General features: G+C 34.5%; 1 protein-coding gene and 1 long non-coding RNA gene across 4 annotated transcripts in view; one reads left to right on the top strand and one right to left on the bottom strand.

The window, feature by feature from the left end:
• LOC138711886 (facilitated trehalose transporter Tret1-like) lies at window positions 1-21,709 on the top strand. Of its 2 annotated transcripts, none has more exons than XM_069843166.1 (4): window positions 1-41; window positions 9,933-10,071; window positions 19,973-20,260; window positions 20,551-21,709. In XM_069843166.1, the coding sequence occupies exons 1-4, from the start codon at window positions 27-29 to the stop codon at window positions 21,525-21,527; spliced, it is 1,419 nt and encodes a 472-aa protein (XP_069699267.1). In that variant the 5' UTR covers window positions 1-26; the 3' UTR covers window positions 21,528-21,709. The 2 variants fall into 2 exon arrangements, with proteins under 2 accessions (XP_069699267.1, XP_069699266.1); XM_069843165.1 differs by having other exon boundaries at window positions 20,527-21,709.
• A 1,329-nt stretch (window positions 21,710-23,038) lies between these two features.
• The window catches only part of LOC138711889 (uncharacterized), a 109,772-nt gene continuing 105,222 nt past the window's right edge, over window positions 23,039-27,588 (bottom strand). Inside the window, exons 2-3 of one of the 2 annotated variants that reach the window (XR_011335516.1) lie at window positions 26,431-26,755; window positions 23,039-24,136 (exon numbers count right to left, since the gene is read on the bottom strand). This is a non-coding gene — a long non-coding RNA (uncharacterized lncRNA). The remainder of the gene's footprint in view (window positions 24,137-26,430; window positions 26,756-27,588) is intronic. The other variant, XR_011335517.1, reaches the window with a different exon arrangement.

The raw sequence follows: 27,588 nt of genomic DNA, 5'->3' as shown, positions 1-27,588 counted from the left end.
TGCTAGCAGCAACAGTCCTCTCCGGAATGTCTCGTCGCAAGGTTAGTACCTATACCTATTACCAAAGCGATCTATCATCTGCATATCTCGAGAAATCTAGAAATCACTACTAATGTTTTTTTTTTTATTTTGCATAATGTTGCAATACGAAGTCATCACAATGTTTAATCTTTTGTAGCTTAGTGATTAGTATATTGTTAAGGTTCTTTCAATTACGTAGAGAAATGATGCACGAACGAACATTTGTAAAAGAATCGCTTTGTCGATAAATGTTACATGTCTAAGGTCTAAAGTTCGAATCCAAGTTCTGAGTTGAGAAAATATCATTTGACAATGCTGTGGTAGGACCTCTATAAATAACCCAGTCTCATACAAAAGAATTTTATTTTATATTAATGAATTTAAGATATACTAACAAGAAATGTAAAGTGAAGCATCTTTGTGCTAGAACTCCTATCAAATGTCTGATATGTGATTACCGAAGAAGGAATGGAAGTCTCTGCTCTCGGTCTTCAAACCGGACTCCCTACATTTCAGAATACAGGTTATTGTATATTCGTTTACAGCACAGCCCCAGCTCTTGTCCGCGAACGATTCTCATTATTCTAGTGACAGCATTAGCACTATTCGTAATCAAAAGTAGATGGCAGTATAATTATTAATATTTTTATGTATGAAAGTAAGATTGGTAATCTAGATATATTGTAAATGTAAATATTACACCCTTTTAATATAATGATGCTCAACATCTAAGTACAAGATTATTATAACTGCAGCTTCCTGAAGGGAATGTGTACTTGTGTTGCATTGTGTGCACACCGAATAATAAAAATGCACACGGACAGAACGTCTCTGCATTTCGTATCGGATACTGCAGTAGGCCTACATCAAATGTATAATTGAATCGAAGATTTCAAAAACAGCCAAAGTCACAGAATACAAATTCTCAGAAAACTTGAAGACATATTAGGGTATAGCCATATACATTATATTATATATATATATATATATATATATATATATATATATATATATATACATTATATTGATGTAAAAAGTTAGAAAATCAACTGATTGTAGAATGCATTGTTTCACATAATATCCCAGAAGATGAAATTAAAAATGGAATTGCAAATTTAAAAAAAAAATATATATATTTGTTACGTGGACTTAGGTTGTTTTCGCAACCAGTTCTAAAAAAATGGTATTTGATCTAAAAATATATATTCAGATTCTTTAAATTATAAATGAACTTCATAGAAAATTGGTTGGTAAGCAATTCCATTGTATTAACACTACACTTTCTTTGTTTTAAAAACATAAAATTTACTTTATCATACGTTAAAAGTGTTAAAATTGTTAAAAAAAGGTATTTACCTTCGACAGACGGCCCGTTTCGACGCTAAGTGTCGTCGTCTTCAGTGTCTCTTGAACCACTGGTGATCTTGACTCTGCGATGTGCAGTTGTCGAGGTGGGGGTGGGGGTGTGTTGCTCCTATGGTGGGGGTTGGCTGTTTGTATGTTATGATGTATTATGTCAAATAATGTGTGCGTATCGAACTGTAGTTGTGTGTTAAGTATATATTGCGGGTGTGCTATTGTATTCTTATATATTTCTAGGATGTTTAACTGTGAACTTTTTGGTGTGATGTGTAAAATTTCCATATCTGTTTCTATATTATTGTAGTCATGATTATTGTTGATAATGTGATCTGCATAATTTGATGTGATGTAAGGTTTGGTTATAGCTTTAATATGTTCATTATATCTTGTATGAAAGGATCTTCCTGTCTGTCCTATGTAAAAATGTGGGCAACTATTGCATTTTAATTTGTAAACTCCAGTTGAATTATATTTATTTGAATGTTTAGTGTGGTTATTTAAGCAATATAGAAATATGTTGTATTATTTGTTTTGTATGCAATTTTGTACTTTAGTTTTCTGAATGAAGTTGCAATTGTGTGGGTATTGGTATTGTTTTAATATTTTCCACATTATTTTATTATTTATTATATGAATTTTTCTTCCAACTGAACATTAACAGAAGCATTATTTTCTGTTCAAAAACCTTAGGATGCACACACTGCAAAATTGATATTAAACGAAATATATATTTTAACACATTACACCACAGCTGTTGGCCATGCCACTATTTCACTCCAGAAAGATGATGATTCATCATCAGGGACATATTAAATACATTTTCTAATGTCTCCCAGTTTCTTTGCACAAATTCGTACTCTTCCATCTGCGTAGGCTTCTTTTGTTTGTAGCGCTGATTTTCTCTTGTGGTCTATTTTCAAGGAAAAGCTGTGATTTTGAAGACCATGAATGAATTCCTTAGCCACAATAACACTTGGTGTTGAAGTGTTCTAGCAAAAATGATGACATGATAATATGTTCGCTTGGACCTTGTTGGTTCTTGGCACATTTCTCGTTGCAGTCTCCGCAGAAAAACAAGTTGCACTATATTCTTCTATTTTGGTCGTTCTTTGGGTGGTATCCACAAATTTTGAGTAAAATAATTGTTTTTTTTTTTTTTTTTTCAATTTTACAGAGACTTCTGACTGTCAGAATGACTTCTGACTTCTCTCACTTCTGTATAATTACTTTCACTCGTAGGTTGATATTGCCATAGGTCAGAGTGATAGAACATAGAATCCTGGACCTCTAGGTAGATATAAGCTTGAGGATTAAATTAAATTAGATGGACTTGATTTAACAAATTAAAAGAAAGTAATCTTCAATTTCAATATGAGTACTGAATTAGGCCTACATATTAACAGATGTGCTTATATTCTTATACCCGGATTCTTAACCAGAATATGGAACTCTGGACCTCTATATATGTAAAAATTAGATAATAAAGTAAAATTAGATAGGCTTAGTGGAGAAAAATAAAATAATCTACAGTTTCATTATGAGTACTGAATTATATATGAAACACATTATGATTACGTTGCATTATAGCCAGATTCGTAACCAGAATATAGAACCCTGGACCCCTAAGTATGTATCAGCTAGAGAATTAAATTAAATTATATAGGCTTCATTTAACAGAGGAAAAATAAAATACTTTTCAACTTCAATATCAATATTAATTACGTATCTACAGATATGTTTACGTTTTATTATCGCTAGATTCGTAGGATGACCCTACAAACAAACTGTATCTCATCTTTCGTCTGGAGAAATAAACAATAATAAATTCAGCTTTGCTGTACAAGGAAATCTGAGATAGAATTAAGACATTCTTTCTCAGACATTAGCAAAGTAAATTTCTACATATCTGTCACTTTATTTCGCAAGTCAGTGACTCCAAGATCTACTAATGTGTGAAGCGAAGAAGTAATAAAAATTGGAATGAAAATTACTTCAGTAAGAGTAATTATATTCAAACATTACACACAATGAAGGAACAGATTTAGACCCGCTCGCTTGCTGCAGCAAGCTGCAACTGATATTTTCTGTCATTTGTTGTCTCTGACCTCTGTCCTCCACGTCTCGTGCACCGTGTGACAACGTCGTACGGCTGCTAGTACTCAATTGGCTTAGGCCGTATGCCTTCTTATTCTGAAACCGCTATATAAGTAAATTGGTTTATAAGCAATTATAATGAAACAATATCACCGGTATATAAAAATAAATAAATAAATAAATAAATAAATAAATAAATATAATCTTACCATTTCAGGCTTCAGTATTGATCCTTGATGTTGAAAAGACATTGCGGAAATTAACTGAATCTGAATTTTCTTCAGTAACACATTTTTCAGGAAATCAAGAACTTTTATTCCTCTAAAATACACTTTGACTGCTCAGCACCAGTTCATTGAACAATATCTTTGCATGACTGACAGTACCGGTAATATGTATATTTGGAGTGCACTAGGGATAACAATTATTTTTAAAATCCTTTATTTCAAGGATTACGCCAACAGTGAGTGAATATAGGGATGCAGATATTCTCTATTTTAATTTCGTATCTAAAAATAAATGATACGCATTCAGAGACAAAACAACAGATCTACACATTCGCTGTTCTGACATTCAACACCATAGAGCAACGTTCAACCTTTTTTGAAGTGGAGACCAATTTTTTAAGTCGAAACATTTCCGTGAACCACCTTACTTTTGTTCCCTTCGAAAGAAAATTTATCATTTTTGTAGTATATTTTAATATCAATACACTTATATTTTAAAATAGGATCAATTAATTAAAATTAATTTAATTAAATTAATGTTATATTAGTATTAACTAATTAAGTTAATGTTAATAGAAGAAAATTTATTTTTCTTTCTTTAATAATTCAAGGCTATTAGAGTTTGGATAATCTTTCACTTATTAACTAAATTAAATAATTAAATAAAAATAAAAATAAATAAATAAATAAATAAATGTTGGTACTCATATTAATGAGATGGATAAACCTGCACAGTTTTTCTACCTTTGGACGTATGTTGGTAAGCTTAAGTCGGAGATCGTCACATACATCAAGTCGATTTCGGTACTTTGTTTTTATTAGAGTTAGTGATGAAAACCCTTTCTCATACAGATACGTAGAAGCAAACTGAATTATAATCTCTAAACCACCAGTCTCATTCGAGAGTTCAATTAACTGTTCTCTTTCACTCAATGAAAGTTTGTTACTTTCAATATCGCAATGAAAGTGATCACGAACCCATGAAAATTCGTCATACTTACTTGGAAAATAAGTTTAAAATTGTGACGTCAGAGTTATATTATTGGTGTACGACGTACAGTACGTGATCATTCAAATGTGCAGACTGGGTGTCGGCAAAATTATTAAGAAAGATTGAAAAGATTCGGTCCTCTGTTAGAATTCGGGTGGGCCCTGGCTGGGTTACAGGGGCGGCTCCAGGGAAAAGATGGCGGGAAACACCACGTTCATTGTGCTTTAAATCCCTCTTTTGTTGTTGAGAGTAGAGTGGGAAGTCAGTAGACGAATACGGTAATATATTTCATAAAATGTCAGTAACTTACTGAGAGAAAACGTGAAAGGCGATTGTCATGTGGCATTTCCAAACTCTGAGATTTTCAGCTATAGAGTGATATGCAATTCGTTTGAATTATATATTTTTCTTCTGCCTTTTTTGAAGGACCACAAGGGCAGACCTCGAAGATCATATGGACGATGAAAGAGTAATCGTCTGATGAAGCAGAATATCTGCATGGAAATACTTCGGTACATTAAAATAATATATGTAATATATGGAGCCAAATTAACGTATAAGGTGTTACGTTGTTGTGACATTAAATAATCACGTGCATTTATAGATACGCAGCATACTATTTCCGTAACGGTTTTGTCATTAAATACATTGGTTCCCCAAGTCAGTAATGATGTAGATACGTCAAATTGCCAATTCTGTAGATACGTTGTTATGACTTTAAACCCCCTTATTGACCCTCTTTCTTCACTCTATTATTATCACATCGGTTGTTTTTCTACTATATGCAAGGTAGCGACTATAGGCTAACTCATTTTTGGTCAAAATGTGACTTCGGGTGATTTTGCAATCAGCGATTCAATTAGTGTTCATTAAAAAGTTGAGTTGAATCAAACCTGGCAATGTTTCCATATATAAAATTTCGTATCTACGGGAAACGTTCCAATATATCAATACAAACTACTGCTGAATACTAAAAGAACACATTTGCTTCATGGAATTACAGTTCTTAATATAAACAGAGGGGACAAGGAATTGGCTTCCTTTGATATTTTCGAAGGAAAAGGAACTAATTTACATTGTCGTCAAGTGTTATTTCTGTTTCACGAAGCAACTGGATTCCACATTCATTTTGACCAGTTAAACACAATCTTCTGTTGAAGAATATTTATTGTATCTACTGATAACGAAAATCATTAATTTAATCACTTGGTAAAGAATGTAACGAAATGTAACGAATTAAAAAAAAACTCCAATGGACGCGGGTAATGACATTACGCATATTGTTCTGATTCATTTATTTAATACTGTATTGGCGCCGCTGCGTGAGCTGCGTTAGTCGGTAGTTAGCGATCACGTATGCGAGTCTGATACAGTCTCTGATCACATATACAGAGTCCGCCAAAAACGGACTGTATCGGGATATTGACATTGTCAAATGATTTGAATCACGAGTATGTTGTAGTATCTTCCTTCGCTCGATAGATGTCGGTACTTTCATCATGATAGTGAGAAAACAAAATGGCTGGAGAACGCTTTACGTTCGAGAAGCGAAATGCATTCTGAAGTGGTTTATGACGTTTGATAATGCCGTTGAAGTGCAGCGTCAGTGGAGGCGGTGGTACGAAACAAAACCCCCAATCCTCTAAAAATTAAACGCATTATTGGCAAGTTTGAGGCGCATGAAACGATTTGTGATATTCACAAAGGAAGCTCGGGAAGACCGCGTATAGTTATAAGTCCTGCTTCGTCGGCTCTCGTGTTGAAAAGGTTTGGTACTTCTCCACAAATGTCCGCTACGCAATGTGCACGTGAAGTGGGGATTAGCAGTATAAGTGTACGACGAAGTCTGAAAGCTGTTAAGTGAAACGTTTACATCCCACGATTACTGCACGCAATTAATGATGACGATCCTGATCATCGAATACAATGTTGCGGATGGTATCAGCGAATGGTAACTGAAGACGAACAATTTGTGACGAAGGTAGTGTGATCTGATGAGGCCCAGTTTAAACTTAATGGAACAGTGAATCGGCATAACTGCGTGTATTGGACACCGAAAGATCCGCATGTTCATATGGATAAGGCGGTCAATCTACCACGAGTTCATCTGTTGTGTGAACTGTCATCTAGGGGCTTAGTAGGATCCTTTTTCTTTGATGGTACTGTGACTGGAGAAGTTTACTTCGAAAAGTTACAAACATCTACGTATTTTACCAGGCGTACGTGCGCTTTATGGAGCTGATGATGAGGTATTCTACCAAAAGGACAGGGCGCCACCACACTACCACCTAGCCATATGAGCTTTCCTGGATGACAATCTGCAGGGACATTGAATTGGACGAAGAGGGCTCTTTGAATTCCCCCTACGGTCGCTAGAATTAACCCCTGCAGATTTTTACTTGTGGGGATCTGGGAAAGATCAAGTCTATCGAAGTAAGCGCGCACGCTGGAGGCCCTTCGCCAGGAGATTACAGCGACATGTGCAGCGATCTTCATTGAAGTATTGACCAACGTACCTGTGGCGACCGCTCGTCGTTACGTTATGTGACTGGCCACCAATGGCGAACATTTTGAACAACTAAAGTAACTATGTGCTTAACTGAAGACAGTACCGTAATTTCCCATAACTATGGTCCAAGCACCCAACAATGGTCCAAAACGCATTATGTACTTAGTCCCCCAAGAGTTCCGTGTTTGCCATTTAAGGCGCCACTGTGATGGAATTATGTTCCCCATAGATGCCTCTATCTACCATTGCACGTGGCAATGATATGGATGCTTAACAAGGTCAGTGTGCATTGTTCTATTGAATGCGTGAAGACACGAAATCATTCAGTTTGTGTTTGTCTGTTTTATTAAGCTCTTCTCTGTAGAACTGGTACGTTATGGATATATGATTCTTTGTACAATTAAACCTGGCTATATAGTGTTTACTTTAACGTAATTAATACACTAGCAGAGGTTAAGGACTGCGTGAAAAATGTTTAACCTCAAGGCTAGAAGTCAGTCCTCAACTATGTACCACAATTTTTCGTGGACCATAGTTGTATTTTATTTTGAAATATGTGTTTCAATAAAATGTGATCAATGTGATTATTTACTTCTGCAAATACGGTATCTCAGTATATTCTAAAACACCATTTAACATTATAGTCAAGTAAACAAAGAAAGAGGCTGTTCCAGCATCAATGGTATTAGCACGAATGATGGTTCGGTAAAACGAAAAATTCAGGGTAGAAGGAAAACAACCATCTCTGTAAGTGACTATGAGAGCGATGAAATTGAATTGGATACAGATTATGATGTTTCCGGTGTTCTCTCCATATTTACAGACAGTGAGTAGATATGGAAAAGAAGACGAAATCTTTTAAATTAATGCTAAAGGCACATAGTTATATGGTAGTTACTTATATTTATTCATTAATGGAGGTGCTTTGACTGCTCCAAGATACATCGAAGGAGGTCTAATTTAACATGTGGTACCATATGCCCCACTTATTGCTGGAAGGTTCTTGTTAATGCGTGACAATGCTTGCCCTCGTGCTACAAGAATCGTGGATGAGTTCCTTCACGACGTTGGATTGAATAGGATGACATGGCCAGCAAGAAGTCCTGATATAAACCCTATTGAACATGTGTGGGACATGCTAAGGAAGCGAGTTAGAAGTCGTCTAACTCCTCACAGCAACTTACAGCAGCTTCGAAATGTTCTAAGTAAAGAATGGAATAGAATCGACCAGACTGACATTCAGAATCTGATCGAAGGGTTGAATCGGCGAATGGTAACAGTCATACAGTCACGGGGAGGCAATACCCGCTATTACCAACATCTGGGTGGCCACAAAATCAGTTGAATATTTGGAAGAAAATTGATATAATTTGTAAGTTTTTACACCTTTTAATTATATCCATTGTTTGGCGTTGAAAATAATAGCGCAAATGATAATGAATAAGTTTTTTTTTTCTGGGAAGCAATGTTTTCTTCATTTCATAAAGAATTTTCTGATTTTCACCTCTTAAAAGCATTAGAAACTTCAGATGGCCAGGTTTTTTTGCCGGTGAGTGTAGGTCTTCATTATTGCAGAAAAATGACTTTCAGATTTCACTTGTGTATTGAGTGTTTATGTAATGTGTACCAATGGAAAGAATCCATGTACTTTTCATTTATTTTTAATATTTCTGTGCTAGATTATGTTTCTACCCTTAAATTAGAAACTCAATGTATTGATTTACGAATGATTAGAGCTCCAGCTTATAGACCATTCATGCTTTCAAGCATGAATATATGAGTGGACCATAGTTGGGCAACTCAGAATACAACTATGTACCAATGCTTATTATTTTTTTTTAACACTTGTAATTAAATAATTTCAAACACATATGTCAATATTTATTTAATATAAACTTACAAGAGTCCGAAGCCAAAATTTCACTTAATCTGAATGAATAGTACTGAATATACAAAGAAAAATGTGAAAAATGTGGACCATAGTTAGGGAAAACTACGGTACTACATGTGTGATCAGTGTTTAAATGTAAAACAAACACATAATAAATAGTTTTCGTTTCTTAAAGATTGTATACATTTTTGACGGACTCTGTATACTACATCGCGTTGCAAGTGCTCTCTCTCTAATCACATCCAGGCACAAGTCTTTCCTGATGAAGAAGCTCATGATACTAGGCTCACTGTTTTCTTCAACTCAAAATCATAGCAGTTCTACAGGCGTGGCATCGAACTCCTACTATAACACTGGTAGAAGGTCATTGACACTGAAGGCGAGTACATTATCCACTGAGTAAGTGAGGATTGTGAGTACAATATTATGGTGTTAATGTGTTACTATAGTACTATTAAATGAATGAAAGTACAAAAAAGGCTACAAACTTATGCACTAATCCAATATTTGGAAGACAGTTATCAGAAACAGATAAAAAAATTCGCGAGTTATTCAGGTAATGTACAAATCCCATTGAAAAGGGTTTACGGTGAATATTTGTAAGAAAAAAAATTGTGTTTGAGAAATCCGTGAATGTTGTGATCAAGAGCAGGAATATGCTTTGTTTCTAGCAGGACAATAATTACACAAGAATTTGACAGCAAGGCAAGTAACACACGAAGGAGAGACAGGAGTGTAATTTTTTCAATAATTCCGACATTGGTTGATTTACAGATACTCTAAATGAAGTCTTAAGTGTTCAGTTTGGATCTAGGAATTGCTCGCTAATTTTTTCAGCAACTGTTGATCGGTGCGGTGGCCAACTTGGGGAATATTGCCACTGGACTCACAATCGGGTTTTCTGCCGTGGCACTGCCAGCCATGCAGACAGCTCATCACGAGCCTCCCGTGTCCGACGAGCAAACCTCATGGATAGGTGGGTGCACAAGTTAAATAGTTACACTGTTACCTATTGGCTTTCACATTTATTCGATATCCATTGCAGCAACCTGCATTGTTTTGATAACACATTTTAATAGCATCGTAAGAGTTGCGACGTTCTTAGTGGTTATTCGAATGCTATGCTAGGGAGGGGTAATAGCAGGAGTTAGACGAATGAACTGAATAAGATTTGCTGATGATATGACGTTGTTGTCAGAATAGGAGATGATACTGAGGCAGAGTTGCATTAAGGGGGGGGGGGCTAAAGAGGCTGCAGCTCAGGACCCCCAATATTAAAAGTCCCCATCTCCGCCTTCGTGCACGTATGAATATTTACATACGAGGAGATAACGATTACTCACTCATCGCCAAGCAGAAAGCGTACCGGCGGGTGTTTGCAGGAGAGTGGGAAATTTAAGCAATAATGCGACTCTGTCGCGCTGAAAGATTGGCATCCTTGTTGGGCACTTACAAATTCGTGGTTCTTGGGATGATGTTCAGAAAATATGCTAGTGGTGCCGAAAACCCGAAATTAAAAGAATAAAGGTTGGAACAAATAGGAAAGTTGCCAAAAATATATTCGTTCTTTAAGAGGAAGTCTACAAATAATTCACCTTCTGAAGAAATTATTATTGGTGAGCTGGAATAAACGTCTCTTTCTACAGGTAATAAGTGTACTTCTTATTAAGAATCTCGGAAAACTATAGTTTATTGGCTTCCTGGAAATGATTGTATCTTGTGTCTTATTGTTATTTTCAAAAGTTTGTATGTTTCTTAACAGGATTAAATTTTAATCACATTGTACGGAATATTCATAAATAATAAGTTAAGTAATAAATAGATGGTCACACAAGCCAAATTTTACTTGTCCTGCTTATGTTGCAGATTATAGTTCAGTATACAACAATGAGGCTAAGTGTGATGTTGAGTCTAGTTGCAACTCTGCAATTGCCGCTGCTAATGAGAGTCCTACTCCTAGGCTTACTGCAAATTTTCCTTCTGGTTTTTTACCTGAATGGATTAAGAACGACTTTAGAGAGCAATCTATTCAGTTTGGATCTCAGTATTTCCAGAAGTGTTCCGATTCGGGAAAGTACCCTGCAACCAAACAAATGCAAATTATCACAAAATCTGCATTTTTCAGATAGCTTGTTCATTCGTAAACTTCGGAATAGAGATAGTGTTGAAAGGATTTGGTTTAGGCTATATATTCACCATTTACTGGGAAAGTGTAGGCCTATTGTTACCTGTATTGTTACAATTGCAAGTTATTTTCAACTAATAAATTTAACTCCACGACTATATTTCCTGAGCTTGGTTTTTGTAAATTTATTTATTTATTTATTTATTTATTTATTATTTTGCTAATAATTATAACATAACATATAATATATACAGAAAAAAACTTTAGCTCGCCCCTGAAAGAGGGGAGCTCGTGCTCAGGGGCGGATTCCTGAATTGAAATTAATAAGTATACAATACAATTTGTCTTATGTCTACTATGCAATTATAGTATATAATTTTAAATTTACAATTTTTCAATTTTTATAAAATCCATACATAACTTTTTAAATTTAATACTAGAACTATTAGAATTGACAATATTAGGACATTTAAATATAAATTTGTTATATATTCTTGGGCCTAAATTACTACTATGATTAAATACTGTAACAGTGTTGCATTTTGGTTCAAACAATCTTAAAGAATTCATACCTTTTATTTCATAACTATGAGAATACAATTCAAAATTATTTCGATTTTCATATATGAATTTTATTAATACAATATAATAAATTTGTCTTACGTTAGGTACATTAAAGTCTAAAAAACAAATTTTGAGTTGAAAATCAATAGGTTTATGAAGACATATTTTAATTATATTCTTCTGTAATAAATAAAGTGGATTAAAATTGGGTTTAAATGAGCTACCCCATCCTATAATTCCATACATAATTACCGATTCAAATAAAGTTAAATATATTGTGCGTAATAAACTTATTGAAAAGTAATTCCTCAATAAAACAAAATAATATATTATTTTACGTAATTTATTACAAAGGTAATTAATGTGTTGGTTCCATTTTAAATGATTATCGAAAATTATGCCTAAATACTTAACTTCAGAGGACTCTTCAATAATCGGACATTTACACTGTGTAAGACAACAATCAGAATTATGTAATTTAATACTTAATATAGATGTAGGAGTTTGTTACATTTTTTTCAGATAATGAGAATGGAATAATTATGGCTTTATTTTCGTTGATTGAAAGGTAATTTATGTCAAACCATTTTTTTATTCATTTAAATCCATTATTTGAATTATTATATGCATCATACCAGGTTTTTCCACCAAAAAGTAAAACTGTGTCATCTGCATAAGAATAGTGAACACCATTGTATTGTTGTAAGTCAATTTTTAATAAGTCATTAATATATATTAAAAATAGAATAGGGCCTAGAACTGTGTCTTGGGGAACACCTATATTAATAATTGAAGGTTCGCTTGAATAATTATCAATTTTCGTTATTTGAATTCTGTCGTTATGATACGATTTTATTAAGTTTAAAGCATTATCTTTGATTCCTAATAAGTCTAATTTCTCAATTAAAATATCATGTTTCACTGTATCAAATACTTTTCTTATGTCCAGGAAAATATCAATACATTTGTTACCTTGATCAAATTCTCTAACAATTTTTTTAGTAACTTGATATATTGCATTATCTGTACTGAATTTTTTTTCGAAAACCAAATTGATTATTACTTAATATATTATGTTTATCAAGGTAATTCATTAATCGAACTTTAATACATTTTTCTAGTAATTTTGAAATACATGAAAGTAATTATATTGGTCTATAATTGTTCATATTTCTTTTGTCTCCTGTTTTAAAAATAGGTTTCACAATTGCATTTTTAAATTTATTTGGAATTCTGCCATTTAGAAAACATAAATTAAAAATATGAGTTAGACGTTTGGCAATATAATTCATAACCATCTTAGGTATTTTAGATCTTATGTTATCAGGACCAGGTGATACATTATTTTTTAACGTTTTGGCCATATATTGATTATTTCGTCATCTTTTACGGGGTAAAGATACATACAAACATTTACTGAAGTCACATTGCTAAGGAAATTGTTATTTTTATAGACGATACAATATCCAAGCCAATGTTTGTAAAATACGAGTTAAATTCTGTTGCAATATATTTTTTATCACTTAAGATTAAACCATTTCGAGAAACAATCTCAGTAAATTCTTCTTTTTTATTTACTTCAACAATTGCCGCTTCTCGCACAGTTTGCCAAAATATTTTAGAATTATTGCTATATTTTTCTAATTTGATAGAGAAATAATTAGCTTTCGCTCTCTTTATTACGTTAGATAATATGTTACGAAATTTTTTAAATTTGTTTTTTAAAATAATATTAAATGATTCTTTTCTTAATTTGCTTGCAAGTTTGTCTCTCATACGGATTGATTTAACTATACCATTTGTAGTCCATGGTTTAATCTTTTTAAACTTACTGGAAACTTTTTGAGTAGTTTTATTTGTGTGCTTTATAATATTCGTATTTAAAATTTGGTAAAAAAATTTCGATACCATTATCTGGATCATTACAACTCATTACAGTATCCCATTTTCATTACTTGTATCTAACAATAGATCATCATAATTGATTAATGAGGATCTGATGAGTCTTTTAAACTAGATATTTATCATTTCTATGAATTAATCAAAAGTGCAGATTTAGTTAGTTGCCAAGATATTGCTAAATATATGTATGAAAGTAATTTGATTGATGTATTTCCAAATGCATTTACTGCTTTGAAATTGTATTTGGCAATTCATATAACCAATTGTGAAGCAGAGTGTTCTTTTTTTAAACTTTCAGTGATTAAAAATAAATTACGGTCAACAATGCTTGAACCAAGATTGAACGGTCTTGCTATCATTTCATTGGAATATAATATTATTACACCACAGTTGTCATTTGATGAAGTCATACTGTCATTTGCAAATCTTAAGGCAAGGAAAAATACATTTTAAATTGATATGTTATGTTTGTAATATGCTACTGCTAGTTAGTTTTGTACACGTTGGTTTTATTGTAATTGATAAGATTGTCATTATATAAAATTAATAATATAGTGAAAACTAGGAATAAATTTCAGCACATCTCTATTCACACATTAATTTTTCAAATGTTTGAGTAATGACGTAGAGCACATAATTTCAAAAGGCAATGAATTGGAACTTACTTAATCTATACAATTTATATAGCCAGTACAACAATAATTAAAACACGCTCTAATAAAGTAACAATACTGCGTGTTCAGTTCAAAATGTGTCATGGCTTGCTGTATGCCGTCATGTGGCTAGCCGATGAGCCTAGAGAATTCAATCTTCCTACACTTCCGCAGAGCCGTATTATCTATGTGCCAGAGAAGTTGCCTGGCAAGTACGGCGTTCATTCTGAAGAGTACGTACCGATACGTACGGTAACGCTGGTAGTGGCAGAAATATGAACTGTTTGGAAACACGTACTGAGGTGAGTTTTTTCATACTGTCGGGATATGGGGAGAGGGTTAAGACGATTACTTCCGTACTTGTTGACATTAACTTCGACGGTCAACATGGACACGGATCATTTGATTTTTGTTGTGGAATGTTGCAGTACGCAACCGATGATAACAAATATCTTGCGTACGACTTGCCCGCGCAAAACACAGTTCGAAAGAGCTTATGGTAGCACACAGCCGTACAGACCGCCATCTGTTGCTACGACGTTCAAGTTATACCGTACACATTCTCAAGTTCAGATTGAAAGCCTTGAATAATAGGCAACTTTTCTGACATAAAAGCTGAAACTCACTTCAAATCGCTGACTCACAAGAGTGACGTCATGACACACTTTGAAATGAACAGCTAATTGTAACATTGTATCTTGCCCATGCTAGTTATTGACTTCGAATATAGATAATAAATTTAGACCAGCTAGCTGTAACCAAAATAAAAGTATCGATGGCGGGCTTATGTGAGAGCACAATGAAACTCCGGGTTCTTAAAGCCGTAAGTAAGTAAAGTGGTCGATAACCCCTCCCTCTACGCCGGCCACAGAGGAAGTTTGACTCAACATGGTCAAATATGAGAGTCAGAACATGATCAGCGGTTTCTTGTCAAATGAATTTCTTACATCTTGCCCATTATCAATCTCATTGAACAGAATGAAGGCCAAAGATATTATCGAATGAAACTGGGAGCGAATGTTGTAGTTATTTTCTTCCATGTACACTTCAGTGAGACCTTCACTTTGCGAAATGAAATAGACACCCTAGAACCTATGCCGAAATACTTCCTTAATAGCGTTTATTGCAGCTAGCTCAAAATCACGGGACAAAAGAAGGGAGTATGTTTCACCAAATATGCCCTCAATCTCTTCTTTAATAAACTAAAATAATGATTGTATAAGTACTATGTCTTATCTTTTAAGAAAGTCGCAATCAAGGGAACCACTGACCTTCAAAACTGCCATGCACAGAATAAACTTGGCACATTATTCCAAGATCAGCGCAGATCTTAAAGTTCCATCACATATCCAGTACGAAGAGAGACTTAATCTTCGCATCTTGTCCCTTATTGAAAATACGGCCAACTTGCTTCTATTGCCAAACTGTAGAAGTCATTCGCGACCATCTGTGTCAAATTAAAACCTATAGGCTATGGAATATCTTAGAAATCCTGCAGCGTCTTTGAGTTGGGCGGTAAATGTGCTTGCGGTACTCGTACGATACGACGCATGGTTCCTACCTTGGGAAGCTTCACTTGATGTGGAAGATACCTGTCGATTTATTAATGACGTCGTACTTTCACTTCATGATGTAGCTCCTTCCCTAATGTATGAAACGACTTTCATGGCCTTGTATTTACCTCAGTCTGGAGCATGTGTATGCTCTTTTTCATACAGTAACTATAAGGTACCTATAGCCAAATGTAATCGAGCTGAACACTGTTCTCTCTTCTCACATATGCAATCAGTTTTAACATCTCCTTCCCTATATTTTGTTTTGTGTATAAGAACCCTTTGTAAATGAGATAGGGTTTCCCCCTTTTAGATGTAGTCGATTTACAGATAATTTTGTAATTCACACTTCCAATTTAGAGACCGATTGATTTGTAATGTTATAGCAACGACAACAAGCACTGTATTTTCAAGTGGTAATGTTGTATGAGTGCTGAGAATGCTGTAACGATAACATAGGCCCATAGCTTGTCGTTATATTCTAACTAACTTGTAGAACGAACAGAAATGTGGGACAAAACATTTGGAACAAAAGTGTCTCGCTTTGTCCCAGTCGCATGTTACGAACATTAATTTGGTACGAAAACTGTTTGTGAATCACACGAAATCTAAATTTTGATATTTCGTTTAAGAATTGGATGAATCCGACTGAAATTAAAGATTTTATTAACGTATGATTTTATAGACTCTCGCGCAAACACTACTAACAAAAGTTTTGTTTTGTTGCATCGAACCCTGGAACTTCCCACATTATAAAACTGTGTGGACGCATGAATTAAACGCTTTCGGGAGAAATTTCTGGAATTTTGAGGAATTTACAGGTTTCATTAACGTTACCGTAACAAAGGAGAAATCGTGTTTTATACAGCTCAAACATACGTCTTTGCAATTTCATGTATACTAACAAATTTGTTTCTTTCCTTCCAACCATGAACCTTTCGATAGATACAGTATGTATGCAGAAATATGAATTTAATACTTTTATAGTAATTAGAAGAATCGGTTGGAATTTGTAATTTTTAATCAAGTGTTCATTTTTTAAATTCTCATACCTTTGTTCCTTTGCGTCGGTCTACGAAATCTTTGATATATATATATATATATATATATATATATATATATATATATATATATATATTGAGATACCATACAAGGGATCTACTTCGTATAGCTAAGCACATTCACATTGTTTTTAAAATAAATTTGTTTTTAATATTTCGACAGGACAGTTAATGTTGGTATAGATAATATTGTCACTATGTCATATTTTATTCCAGTCAAGGCTGTTTCAAATGTAAAGCTTGTATTGTAATTGATTTTAGATGATACTTATATTTGTACCTGAAGATGCCCCATTAGGGGCGAAAACGTTTGTATCAAGATTAAATAGGATGTAACACATCAATATTTTTTCTCATATGTTTTTCTTTCATATGTAATGCAATTGTTAAGCCATATTGACTGACTAATAATTAATCATATTTTGATATATGTTATATTAAAGAAGTTGAAAGTTTGTGGTTTAGAGTTGAAGAATCACAACAACTGGAAAACACATGGACTACATTATTCCCAAATTCATCTTTGTCTATTATGCATTAAGATTTTTACTTGTATTGGCGATTTAAACACCCTTAAAATGTCACATTTTGCAATAATTATATTTTATAATGAAATATGTATGTATGTGTATGTATGTATGTATGTACGTATGTATGTAATAATAATAACAATAATAATAATAATAATAATAATAATAATAATAATAATAATAATAATAATGGCTTTATTTAACCTGGCAGAGTTAAGGCCGTAAGGCCTTCTCTTACACTCAGCCAGGATTAAAACTTGCTTACATAGTTGAACATAAAACTGTAAGTGTGTGTGTATGTATGTATGTATGTATGTATGTATGTATGTATGTATGTATGTATGTATGTATGTATGTATGTATGTATGTATGTATGTATGTATGTACCTTTTTTGAGCAGCATGTTCCATTACAAATGAGAAGTAATACTACATGCCTAGGTTTACCTTCAAGTACATAATCCATTTACATTATATATTATGGTGTTGCTGTTCTAGATGAAATATGGATTAGTGTAGTTCATCTACTATGTGTAACTGCCAAGATAATATTGTTATTTCTTAGTCTAACTTATTTTCTTATTCCTAACCTATGGAGTACTAGAACCTATTTACATATTCTAGCATTTAACTATTTACAGTATTTACATATTTACTATATTTTTGATGAGCCTATTTTCAAATAAATTATATCCTCTAATATTCTAGCTTATTTACAGAACATAAGTAACTTATTTTGGACCCTTATCACTTAATTCTGACTTTTAACCGTTTTACCTTCCCAAATAGCTTATCCTTAAATACTAGCCAGCCTATTGTAGTTGTTCAAAGTCTATACTATTTGCAAACTTTATAAAATATTTTATATAACTTTTCATTAATTTTCTCTTGTCCAAAGGCCACTTCCCACCACATTTATGTATAGATTGGATTAGTGTTCCTCTTTCCTTTCCTAATTTCGTACAGTCATAAATAATGTGATCCACTATCTGATCCCCATCCCCACAGACACATGTCGTACTATTCTTGATCTTAAAGCGATGAAAATATGCGTTGAGTCTTCCGTGTTTGGTCAACAGAGTCGTCAAGTTTGGAGTTACCTCTATTTTCAATTTCAATTTATCTTGAACACTAGGGAAGAACGCCTTCGTTAGAGTACCTTTGGAAGTAGTTGACCATTCACGTCCCATTTTCCTTTGGATATGACCGCCAGCTGGTTCCTTACTTCACCTTGTCGTAACAGATCTGTAGATCGACGTCACTCGCTGCCTGCTTCGCTAGACGATCTGCCAGTTCGTTACCGTAGTTCCCCACATGAGCCTTGACCCATCTGAAGTCCACTAGCCATTTGTCGTTCTCCACCAGCCGTAGATTCGTTCGGATGCCTTCAATTAGATTGTTGTGGTTGCTTCCTTTCCTTAGAGAGTCCAGAGTAATTTTACTGACAGTGTAGATGGTTATTCGTCTTTCGTCTAACGGTCTTTCACCTATTGTTCTTAGTCGTTTTTTATTGTCTAACGCTTTCATGATAGCAAGTTGTTCAGCTTGGTTGTTTGAACATTTATTATCTAATCTGAATCTTAGTTGTTGGATTAGTTCATTACTCTGAAATATTGCTACTCCTGCTCTAACTCCACGCTCACTTTTACTGCCGTCCGTGTATGTTTCATACATATATTTTGTATTTTTTTTTTTTTTTTCTTTCATGTCGATGAGTTCTGCAGGCTGTGTCCAGTTCTTGTACTGTATTATGTAGTCAAGATTTAGACCATCATACTTATGTCTTGTTTTTGCAAGGTACAAGTTTACTATTTCTTCTATCTTGAACAAAATGGGAGTGAGTCCAGTAACAACGCATAATGCTTCATATGAGGTGGTGCGAAATGCCTTTGCCTTGGTCTAGGATTTTTTTATATCTTGTTCTATAATGTAGGCTAACCTTGTAAACAGTTAATGTCTACTTTATTATTGGAAGCAGAATATTCCACAATATCACATACAAACTACATAGTATAAGTTAATTTTCTTCATACGACTAAAATATTCCGTTCATAGGGCATTTTTGTAGAAAACAACAAAAATAACAAATACCAAAAGAACAGAACTTTCTTTAATTCAACAATTCTTCACTATAAATAAAGGCATAAAGTATGATTCTAGTCTCAATATTATTTCCGCTTCATAAATTCTTTATAGACCAGAATTAGTCAGATATCACAGTAACTTGCTGGAGAAAACCTGGAAGGTGTCCTTTCTTCAAAAATCGTGAGAACTTTAGACTGACAAACATATTTGTTTCGGTCAGAGTAACGAATGAGGTAAGTTTGTAGATTTTATGCACTGCAGACAGAAAAGAATGAATTATTGAAAAAAATATGATCGGTAGAATTGCAATTTAATAGTAATATCAAACAGGTAGTTTCCTTGAATAATTTTTGTGTATACTATATCTTAATTCTAATGTATATGAAAACTATGCCATTCTCGCAGCATCACTGATCTCTGTGAGCATGCCAGTGGGGTGTATCCTAGAGGGACCACTGCTAGACCGCCTGGGTCGCCGGGTGACCCTCATAATGGTGAACATCCCTTCAGTGCTCGGGTGGCTCATCATTGCCTCGGCTTCGCACCGCCACAATTGGTTCCTTTTTCAGGTGTATGTGGGTCGACTGCTGACTGGATTGTCTTCAGGATGCACAGGCTCACCGTCCGCAGTGTATGTCAGCGAGGTGTTGGACAAGAAATTGCGTGGTTTAGTGATCACTTGGGGTTCCTTAGGTGAGTGAATAAAGTTCACAATACATGTTTCCCGTAAATGAGAAATTCTTGTACTAGTAAATCTTTTTGCTATTGTCTCATTTACTGTAATTTATTGTAACATTCGCGATTTTATTTAAAAAATACAAAACAGCTTTTCAAAATATGTAAGAACAATGGATTGACGTATATTATAAACATATTTTTTCTAACAAAATATTAAAGAGTATAATAATTTTAAACTAAGTAAACAGCTTCTTGTGCTCAATAATCATTTTGATTTTCAGGTGTGTCTTTTGGGATTCTTCTAGTTTACATTCTAAGATATGTCTTCCAACAAAACTGGCGGCTGATAGCTGGAATATGCACTTTCCTCTCGTCGATATCCATCGTCAGTGCGTGGTACCTACTGCCGGAAACACCCGTCTGGCTGGCTTCTAGAGGGAGGATACGTGACGCAGATGTGTCTATGAGACTCATCAGAAGAGTGCCTCAAAAACAGAGTCTTCCGGAAAGCTTGCAAGTGGAGCTGGATACCATTACCACTCAGAGTGCGCTACAACATTCCAGCAACTGGAGGGACAAACTGACTTTTCTCAAGAGACCTGAGGCCTATAAACCTATACTTATAATGAACGCATTCATGTTTTTTCAGCAGTTTTCTGGTATATATGTGATTATCCTTTATGGAGTCACCATAGTCCAAGAGATTGGAATCACATTCGATGGTTACATTGTCACTGTGATCATTGGAATCATCAGACTAGTGATGTCACTCGTCATCAGCTACGCGTCGAAACGTTTTGGACGTCGGTTTCTATGCAACGTTTCTGGGGTGGGGATGACATTGTCGATGGGTATACTGACAGGATTACTCGGTTTATCTCAAGGTGTATCCCACACCTGGCTGTTGATCACTCCTCTTATCATCTTCATCGTCTTCTGTACTATCGGTTTCCTGCCTCTCCCGTACGCCATGATAGGAGAAGTGTTCCCCCTTAAGATAAGAGGTCCGGCTTGCAGCGAGACTATGTTCATGGGAGCTGTTCTGTGGTTTATCGTAGTTAAGTTATTCCCAAGTATGAAGAACTGGATGGGATATCACAATGTGTTCGCCATGTATACGGGTATGATTGCCATGGGAACTGTTGTCATGTACCTCTACTTGCCAGAGACTCAAGGAAAGAGCCTCTACGAGATAGAAGAAGCTTTTCGGGGCAATGGAAAGTGTATTAGAGATGCTGAATTGAGAGACAAACGTCCCAGAGGACAGGACACAAATATTTAGCGTCTCTGGTTTTATTTTGGACCGTTGTACATACGTAGATCGTAATGAAAGAAGTATTCCGAAGCACTAGAAAGCTTATCTCATCCTGCACAGGAAGAAAGTGTTTAGTACATTCATTTTGCAATTTTTGTTGTATGTAATAAGAAATGAAATATCTGTGTAAATAGTAATTTTATATTTTATTGTATTGTATTTATTTACATTCCATCATATTCCTACATCGCTTCACAGCTAGAATTTGGAATATGTCAAACGGAAAAAAGATACTTATTAATAGTACTATAAAGTCTTCATTACAGTTACAGTCTAGTTTAAATGTATACAGTCTAGTTTAAATGTATATTAGTACAACACAAAGTTTTAGTTTCAATACCTAACACAACACTGAAATATTCATTAAGCGTTGTTGAATGTCATGAATTCACCTTCAGAATAGATGGCGTGAGAAATTAGGTACTTTTTTAATGTGGCCTTAAAAAAATCTTACGTTTTGAGTTTCATTTCCTATATCCATAGGCAGGCTATTAAAGATTTTTACTGTCATATAACCCACTCCATTTTGGTAGCACGATAGACATACCAATGGAATATGAGTAATTTCTTGACGCGTATTTATGTTATGAACTGTTGAATTAGTTACAAAGTTTTCGCTATTACATACGAGGAAGATTATTAATTAAAAAATATATTGACAAGCCATGGACATTTTTATTTATAGTTTCTTTTAAAATGCTCCTACTCGATTCCGTAGATTTGGCACTCACTATTATTATAAATATTCTATTTATTGTGTTTCAATGCAAATGAGAAATATCTGTGAGTGAATTCCTTAGCGATGTTTTAACATCAAATCCAGTATTACATACATACGTAGAGTATGGGACTCATCTCACTGGCCCTTGCTGGAGGAAAACATCCACAGAGGAAACTGGGATTAGGGATATATTGGAACTGATGGGAGATGGTGAAAGGCTAAGGTCTGACCATTCAGCTACCGTAAGGGTTAATGCATGTATAGTGATTCGTTAATGTTTTATGAAGTTTGTACTGTAGACATTATCAGTTCGGAAGCTGGCGAATAGGCGCGTGGTTTCAAATAGTTTTGGATTGAGCAACAGTTGATACATTCGTTTTGCATTCTTCACAGGGTAGGTGAGGTGAATCCCGTTTTCGTTGTGAACTTCAAAACTTTCAAAACTCTTGATCTTGGCATACTTACCTGGTTACTTACACGAGAACTCGACTCTTGAGTGCTCCTCACGATGGCTCCTCGAATACGTTTCGCAGTCTGCTCGAGCATAGAAAGTCTACTATAAGGTGGCTCATTGGCAACATTATCTGCCCACTGAAATTTATTGACAAGGAGTCGGATGTTTGCTTGTATTTAAGTGCGATCTCTGAATCTCTTATGTCAAACGGGCAATTGAGCACTGTTACTCAAAAATGGATCGAGACATTATCTCCATCCTGTATATGCAGGCCTGTATATAACCAGAACTACAGTATAAACAACCACATTTAAGAGTAGCATTTTTCCTGTAACTGTTAACACGTTACATGAACTTGTCGATAGACAGAGCCGTATTTAGGAGGAAGCAAACTAGACGGCATATTTTAGGAGGCGGCAAATTTCTTGAAGCTCCTACAAAAATTGGATGAAATTGAACATATTCTGATATAGAGTATAAATTATTGTTGTTTGCCAGTGACAGAGCAAGGAGGAAACATATTGTAATCTAATGTAGTTTACTGGGTCTTAAATAAATCTATTTGTAACCTCATGTAAGTTAAATGGGCTTAAAATGACAGAGAAGTAAATGTTTTCATGAACCAATATTTAATTCCTGCATTCGAGTTAGTGGTAAGTGTCTATTTATTAATGAATATTCTAACCTGTTTTCTGTTCCCTATAACATTTTTACTGCATCCATTTCATTCAAAATAGGCTATGTTCCACCATTTGAAACTACACTTATGTTACGGGGAGTTTTAAGTAGTTGTTAATGTTAAGAAAGGTTCATGAATTACATTTTTGTTCAATATATTTAACGGTTGTTAATTAAACTAGGAATAGAGGTGATAATAGTGAATAGACACGTATCATGAGACTAATGAGTCTGCATGGCTGCAGATCATTTAGAATAGTATATTGTAGAACTACTTACAGAAGTCGACTTTATTATCGGGTGGGTTAAGTTAGAACACGACCGCGAGAAGAATTCTAATATCCACGAGTTAATGAAGTTCCTTTTGTATAAATTGTGTTTCCGTAGGGGATGGAATGGAATAGAATTTAACTGGGGGGGCACGGATGGCCCAGCACTGCGACTTATTGTGATCTATTGCGCTAACACTCGATATGGCATGAGTTGCGTGCCACAGATCCCCTACGCGCACCGCCCTAACCACATGACGGCCGGTCCCTACAGCCGACAGAATCCTGCTTCGGCAAATTCCTCCAAGGCCTCTCTGTCGGTCCGAGGCGAAACTCCTCCCCCGAGTAGGTACGCCTCGGTGCCATTGCAGAAGCCAGCCAACATCGCTGAACTACATTCCACGGAGGCCGGTCGAGAGAGTCAGCAGCTTCGGGAGGCCGCCGGTAGAGTGATCTGAAAAATCAGAAACGGGATGATGAGGAAAGGATGATGGGGGAGAAAAGCAAGTGGCGAAGATGAGTGGGGTTCCAATCGCCTGATAAAGTTACCTTATATTCATCCATAGGAGTGAGGGAAAACCTCCGAAAAACCTCACCCAGGCAACTCGTCCTAATCGTTGTGTTCAGAGTTAGACTCGCTAGCTCCTCAGCCACAACGTAGGGGACAACCACATCGTAATAAAACTAAGGTTGTAATGGGTGTAATGTAATGCATTTTTCTAAGAGTTTAGATATACATGAGAGTAAAGATATTGGTAGGTAATTGTGCATGCATTTTTTGTCTCCTGATTGAAAATAGGGACAATTATAGCACTTTATAATTTATCTTGAAATTTGGCATATAAGAAGCAAAAATTATATACATGAATAAGCGCTTTAGCCAAGAAAATATTGAACAGTTTAAATATTTTGGAGGATATAGCATCTTCGCTAGGGTATGTGTTATTTTTTAATCAGGAAAAATGTTTTATTATTTCATTTTCCGTTACAGGGAACAAAAACATAGAAGACTGTAGTTGTTTCATATCATTACAAAAATTACCACTCTTCCTAGCTCTTAGACTAGAAGCAATTTCAATGCCAATATTTGAAAAATAATTATTGAACTCCTGAGCTATTTCAAACTTGTCCGTAATTAATACGCCATCTTCATTATATTCGTATAATTCCGTAATATCATCTTTCACTTTCGGTTCTAAGTTAGTTGCCTCTCTAATTTTCTGCCAAAATTTTTTAGGATCCCTTCGATTGCTTTCTAGTTTTTCGGAAAAATAGATAGTTTTCCTGTATTTTATAACATTTGTTAAGAATATTTCGATATTTTTTTGTATTTATATTTAAGTTCAGTATTGAATGGATTTTTTTATATATTTTCTTAGCAAGTTTGTCTCTAGTTCGTATAGACTTCACGATATCAAACTGTGATTCAAGGCTTTATTATTTTTTTTTACTAAATTGTTTAATAAATTTATTCGTAGTATTTTACTAATAAAATTATTCAAAATTTCATAAAAATTATCAAGACTAATATCAGGTTTCTCGCAATTAATAACATTATTCCAAGTTCATTTTTCATGACAGATAACATATTTTCATAATCTATTTTTTAACACATGTATATAAATCATATTGCACAGAATACTGTTTGTAATGAAGTTAATGAGACCAAACGTACAATAATGATCTGTCAATGCACTACAATAGACTTCAGAACCAAAATTGAGAATTTTAGTACAACTGTAAAAAAATATATGATCAAGACATGATCATGATAACTGTCTAGTGCTTGCAATTTAAAATTTACTAAAACCAAAATCCTGTAGTAGGGGAGAGTCGGGTAGTATCGGACATCGGGTAGTATCGGACAGTGCGTTTTTTTCATCTACCACCATATGGTAGTACCTGAATGACATGGTTACGTTTCTCTATGCGACATTACTGAAACGTAACCATGTCAATCAGGTACTATCATCGTGTGGTAGATGAAAGAAACTCACTGTCCGATATTACGCGATGTCCGATACTACCCGACTCTCCCCTATATTTATATATTTGTGGCCAAATTTGTCTAAACATTTTTCTAAAATTTCAATATTAACATCACCAATGAGAATATGTGTTTTAGCATCTTTATACTTTTGTAAATGACGTTCTAAATCATATAAAAATTCATTTTTGCATAAGTTAGGGGATCTATAAATAGCTGTTAAATCAAAGGATATATTATTGAATTTAAATTTAAAATGTAAACTATTACAGTTCATGATATCTCCATGAATTAATGCCACATCAATATTGTTTCTGAAGTACACCACTACACCATCACATTTATTATATTTAGAGGGTTTAACAAATTTTCTATACCCATTAATGTCAAAACCTAAATTATTATTAAGCCATGTTTCCGAGAATATAGTAATATCAAAAGTAAAAGAAAACTGTTGTAATAATACAAATAATTCGGAGTAATTTTTATCAATGCTACGGATACTTAAATGAAATAATTTTAAATTGGAAAAGGAACCATTGTTAATGTAATTGCAACAATAATATAAATCATAAAATATTTTAGAAGGGCTGTTGTTAATATAATAACTTTGAAGCAACTTAAAAACGTTATTGTTGTTATGATCCATGATGATAGTTATATATAATATTACATGCAACTAGGCCTAATTCAAATGTAGAGATAAAAAAGATTCTAATTCACAAGTTATCCAAATCATTGTAATGTATAATTCTACTCACTGAACTATTTTCATTCTTCTTTATGAGAATTTTACAGTCTTTTTTCCAAATAAATTTGTATCCTTTTTCTCTGGCAAACTTCCTAATTTTATTGAAAAGACTTCTTGTTGTAGGAGTTAAGTGATCCCCTGCGATGACCATACCAGTTTGGAAGTGTTGGGAGAGTTTCTGTAGTGGTATCCCAAAGCCGTCACTGTGTTTTCTTGATTCCTCTTTAAAACATTCAAGCCATGAATCACGACTGGATCTCCTAACCACTGCACTCAACACTGTCGTAGACACTGACCAAACACGTCCCTACCTCCTGAATATCCAGTAAGCAACCCTAGGAAAAGTAAAATACATTATACTATGGATGATGTTTGATATTATATAACTTGATATTATATAACAGTAGAGGGTAGCCCAGTCCTGTGTGCAATGAGGGAGTGAAAGGGATCCGAGAATCCCCAGCCCACGTCCTTTTCGCTTAAACCGTCATATAAACAAACGCACAGTCAGACACTGGGCATCAGTTGCGGATTTCAGGCGACAAGAATGAGCCGAAATTTCATAAAAACTCTGATGCCTGCCTTACATAACCCGTCACTGAACAAAGCTTACATTTCTGTCTACTCGTATAGGGCTTAAATATTACTGTCTCAGCCGGGGAAGGTGCAGTGAGGAGTTAAGCACCTACAGTGACTCGATCGAGGTATCAATGCCCAGTCCTGGGGTAGTCTGTACGTGCATGTGAAGATCACTTCTGGTTTAAAACAATTTGTTAGTGTGGTTAGATATTCAAAGCTAGTTGGTGTCTAAATTATTATGTACTCACCTTCTTCGTGACTCGAGTCAGCGCTTATGAGTTTTTAATTTCTCTACACATAATTATGCAATAACATTTTGCATTGCAATTTTCTTTTATTTGTAGCTTTTTGGAACGCCTAGCAGATACACCGTGTTCCGCTTATAAGTATAACAAAAGAAATAGCTATAACTTCTGAATTAATACAAGTATATAGTTGAAACCAACTGCTACAAAGAATGAAAACTGGGAATTTTTGTTACCTTATGTTCCATAAACCTCAACATGGCTTCCATTGGTGGCACGGGAAATATCCAACCGGTATTCAACCTCGACCCAAGTGTTATGAAGCATCTGTGGTGTAACATTGT

The sequence above is a fragment of the Periplaneta americana genome, chromosome 13, assembly GCF_040183065.1.
Source record: "Periplaneta americana isolate PAMFEO1 chromosome 13, P.americana_PAMFEO1_priV1, whole genome shotgun sequence".
Lineage (NCBI taxonomy): Eukaryota > Metazoa > Arthropoda > Insecta > Blattodea > Blattidae > Periplaneta > Periplaneta americana.
Note: the sequence above shows the minus strand (reverse complement) of the source record. Positions and strands in the feature narration are given on the sequence as shown.

Bases quoted from the DNA above. Each gene is read 5' to 3' on its own strand.
- LOC138711886 (XM_069843165.1), top strand. The intron at 10,072-19,972 runs GTGGGTGCACAA...CCATTCTCGCAG, and splicing joins CGAGCAAACCTCATGGATAG to CATCACTGATCTCTGTGAGC. The intron at 20,261-20,526 runs GTGAGTGAATAA...TTTGATTTTCAG, and splicing joins GATCACTTGGGGTTCCTTAG to GTGTGTCTTTTGGGATTCTT.